Source organism: Chiloscyllium plagiosum, unplaced genomic scaffold (assembly GCF_037043375.1).
Source record: "Chiloscyllium plagiosum isolate Xiang-an unplaced genomic scaffold, Cpla_swu_hap1 HiC_scaffold_16, whole genome shotgun sequence".
Classification (NCBI taxonomy): Eukaryota; Metazoa; Chordata; class Chondrichthyes; order Orectolobiformes; family Hemiscylliidae; genus Chiloscyllium; species Chiloscyllium plagiosum.
In genome coordinates this window covers 26,963,869-26,966,496 of record NW_028270154.1, presented here as the reverse complement: position 1 = coordinate 26,966,496, position 2,628 = coordinate 26,963,869, and the positions used below count along the sequence as shown (strand labels likewise).

At 34.9% G+C, this 2,628-nt stretch overlaps 1 protein-coding gene across 1 annotated transcript; it reads left to right on the top strand.

Annotated features, from left to right (window-relative positions):
* The first annotated feature begins 313 nt into the window (after positions 1–313).
* Positions 314–2,018, top strand: LOC122556544 (liver-expressed antimicrobial peptide 2-like). The gene is made up of 3 exons (XM_043703329.2): positions 314–391; positions 1,062–1,201; positions 1,717–2,018. The coding sequence occupies exons 1-3, from the start codon at positions 326–328 to the stop codon at positions 1,751–1,753; spliced, it is 243 nt and encodes an 80-aa protein (XP_043559264.1). The 5' UTR covers positions 314–325; the 3' UTR covers positions 1,754–2,018.
* Positions 2,019–2,628: the final 610 nt, after the last annotated feature.

Genomic DNA, 2,628 nt, shown 5'->3' with positions numbered 1-2,628 from the left:
ATTTTCAGAGCATACCTGTAGTGCAGTCTAACAACATTTAACCTTTATATTTTATTAAACAGTTGTAAATCCACAAGGAACCTGAGCATTTCTTTCCCTTCCCCCAACCATACTTTAGTCCTTGTTATCTTATTTGCTGTTTCTGCCTCTAGTAGATTATGAATCTGAAGGAGTTGATCTTTGCTTCATGAGCCAGCAAAATCACCTGTAATAACGTCAAGAATTTGGGCCAATGCCAAGTGGCTGCTCTATAAAATGCAAGGCATCACACGTTTTAGCTATGAATATTTCTAAGTGCACAGCTATTACAGAATCCTCTGCAGAAATGAATGCTCAGATTTTGAACATCGTTCTTATTATTTGCGTGGCTTCAACTCTTTTCGTCAGTCAGGTACTTACACTCAAATCATTTCTTGCATGCCATAATGTAATGAATTTATGAAATGTAATACATTATTTTCCATTACAATGCTTTATTAGTTGGTTACAAAGCTGTGCAACAGTGGCAAAACACGTGAGCTTTATTATGGAAAGACCCCTTTTGCCACTAACATCGGGAGAGGCACCAAACCTAATGCCAGTCCTTCTGATAGGAAGGATGGAACAAGTGGAGGGTTGCTCATTCTAGAGCTGCCTCTTGTTGTAACTTGTGGCAGCTGGTGAAGGGACTAACAGTTGAAGTCTGAGTAAAACTTCTCTTCCTGTTTCTTCTGGACAGCAATACACAGCATATTTAAGCAATGCCAGTTTTAAGTGTCATCAGATGTAGGTTTTATTTTATAAAATAGAGTAGGTTCAAATTGCTACTATGGAGATAGTAGACCACAAATCTCATTCTGTATTCAAAGCACTTGAGTTAATGACACTTTATACCTTTCTTGTCTGGGCCACACAGATCTGATTGCGTAGTTTCATGCACAAATAGATAAAGGCTATCATAAGCCTTATATCCAGCTTCAGAGTAAAAATATATTTATTAACTCATTATTAAGATCTATTAAACTACTTAGTGGATGATTGCAGTGATATTATGAATAATTTGATTGTGCCTCTTCTCACAGGCTGACTGTGCTGCTATTGGGCCAGTAGAAACTGTGCTTCAGAGAGCCAGGAGAATGACTCCTCTCTGGAGATGGATCACTTACAGGCCCCTTGGATCCTCTTGCAGGAGCAATGAGGAATGCAGCTCAAAATACTGCAGGTAAATAAGAAAAACCTTGACAAAATAATGTGAAGATTACCATGGCCAGTTTTTCAGTTGTGGTCTAACTAGAAAGGGCTAATGAAGTTAACCAAAAAAAATTACTAATTAATATCCTGTACAATATGCTCCACAACATTATTTAAAATTTTTAAACTTGTGTGTGCTTTTGTTTTTTTTCCAAAGAAAACCCATCTTTGGGGTCAGCATATTGCAAACATTGTAATCTATTCAAACAGGAAATTAAAGCCTTCTCCAAAATTATGAATTTTACTGTTTATAGACACCAAATTCAGAACAAGTATGGTTTACATCACCATCAAAGTTGATACAATATAAATGTGAATAAATCATAAAAAAGTAAATGCAAAAACAATTCATTGGGATGTCTTTCCATTTAAAATTATGATAGATATTATAACAATCACATGTTCTCTTAAAGTCCTTTACATAATTAAGAAAATGTCACATTGCTTTATTATTATGCTAATCCAAGTATTATCTTGTTTTTACAGAAAGAAGCGCTGTGCCTTGGCAGCCAATGAAGATTGACATTCAAACAAAGCTTTTGTACAGGATAACAGTCACAAGTTGTCAGAAATAGCCATGTAAATGAACTTTGACCAATGCACTTATGTAAATAGTTTATGCCCAATGTTTGTGTAAACGACTTTCTAACCAAAGTACTCTACTAAATGAATTGTGTACAGTGCTGATTTGCGAGCACATATTAATATATTTATATGTATTTATGACCAATTAAATTTGAATAAAACATATGAATATAAGAAAAGCAGTAAAATAAAGTACTTCAATTTTTATCACTTTAAAATCTAGTATTGGTAACACTATCATGCATTTGTTCACCGTAACTGTTGTGCAATACTCTCACTTTGACTTGTTCCAGACTTACATTTATATCTTTCTGACTCAGCTGGAACAAACAGTTAGAACCAGATACTTTATTTCAAAAACCAAGAGTAAGATTAGTCAAACATACATATACATTCTCCTGGCATTGCATCCTCGTAGTGAAATAAATGTGAGATTAATCAATGAATATTACTTCTCATCTGTACAGAGTGTCTGGTTGAACATGAATGGTTCAGTTAAGATGTGGAATTCCCAGAATAGAAATTATGAGAGAAAACCAGAATGGAGCCCTCTGAAGTGTAATGGGGTAATGCTTATTCAACCAACGTTGCTTAAATTTAATTATGTTTTGCACAGAGCAAACTTAAATAAACACAGTCTATTTTAACCTACTTCAGTGGGTTATGTACTCACCAACGCCATTTCTTTGGATTGCCTCCCATACACCACCTGCTAGAAGCTTCAATCTATTTTGAGCAGAAAAATGCAATCGAGCTCTGATTCTGTAGTGAAACCATGTGAGTAGGTAACATGGTCTGAAAATTAAAGGGTAT

Bases quoted from the DNA above. Each gene is read 5' to 3' on its own strand.
- LOC122556544 (XM_043703329.2), top strand. From the start codon at position 326: ATGAATGCTCAGATTTTGAACATCGTTCTTATTATTTGCGTGGCTTCA. The intron at 392-1,061 runs GTACTTACACTC...CTCTTCTCACAG, and splicing joins CAACTCTTTTCGTCAGTCAG to GCTGACTGTGCTGCTATTGG. The intron at 1,202-1,716 runs GTAAATAAGAAA...TTGTTTTTACAG, and splicing joins TGCAGCTCAAAATACTGCAG to AAAGAAGCGCTGTGCCTTGG.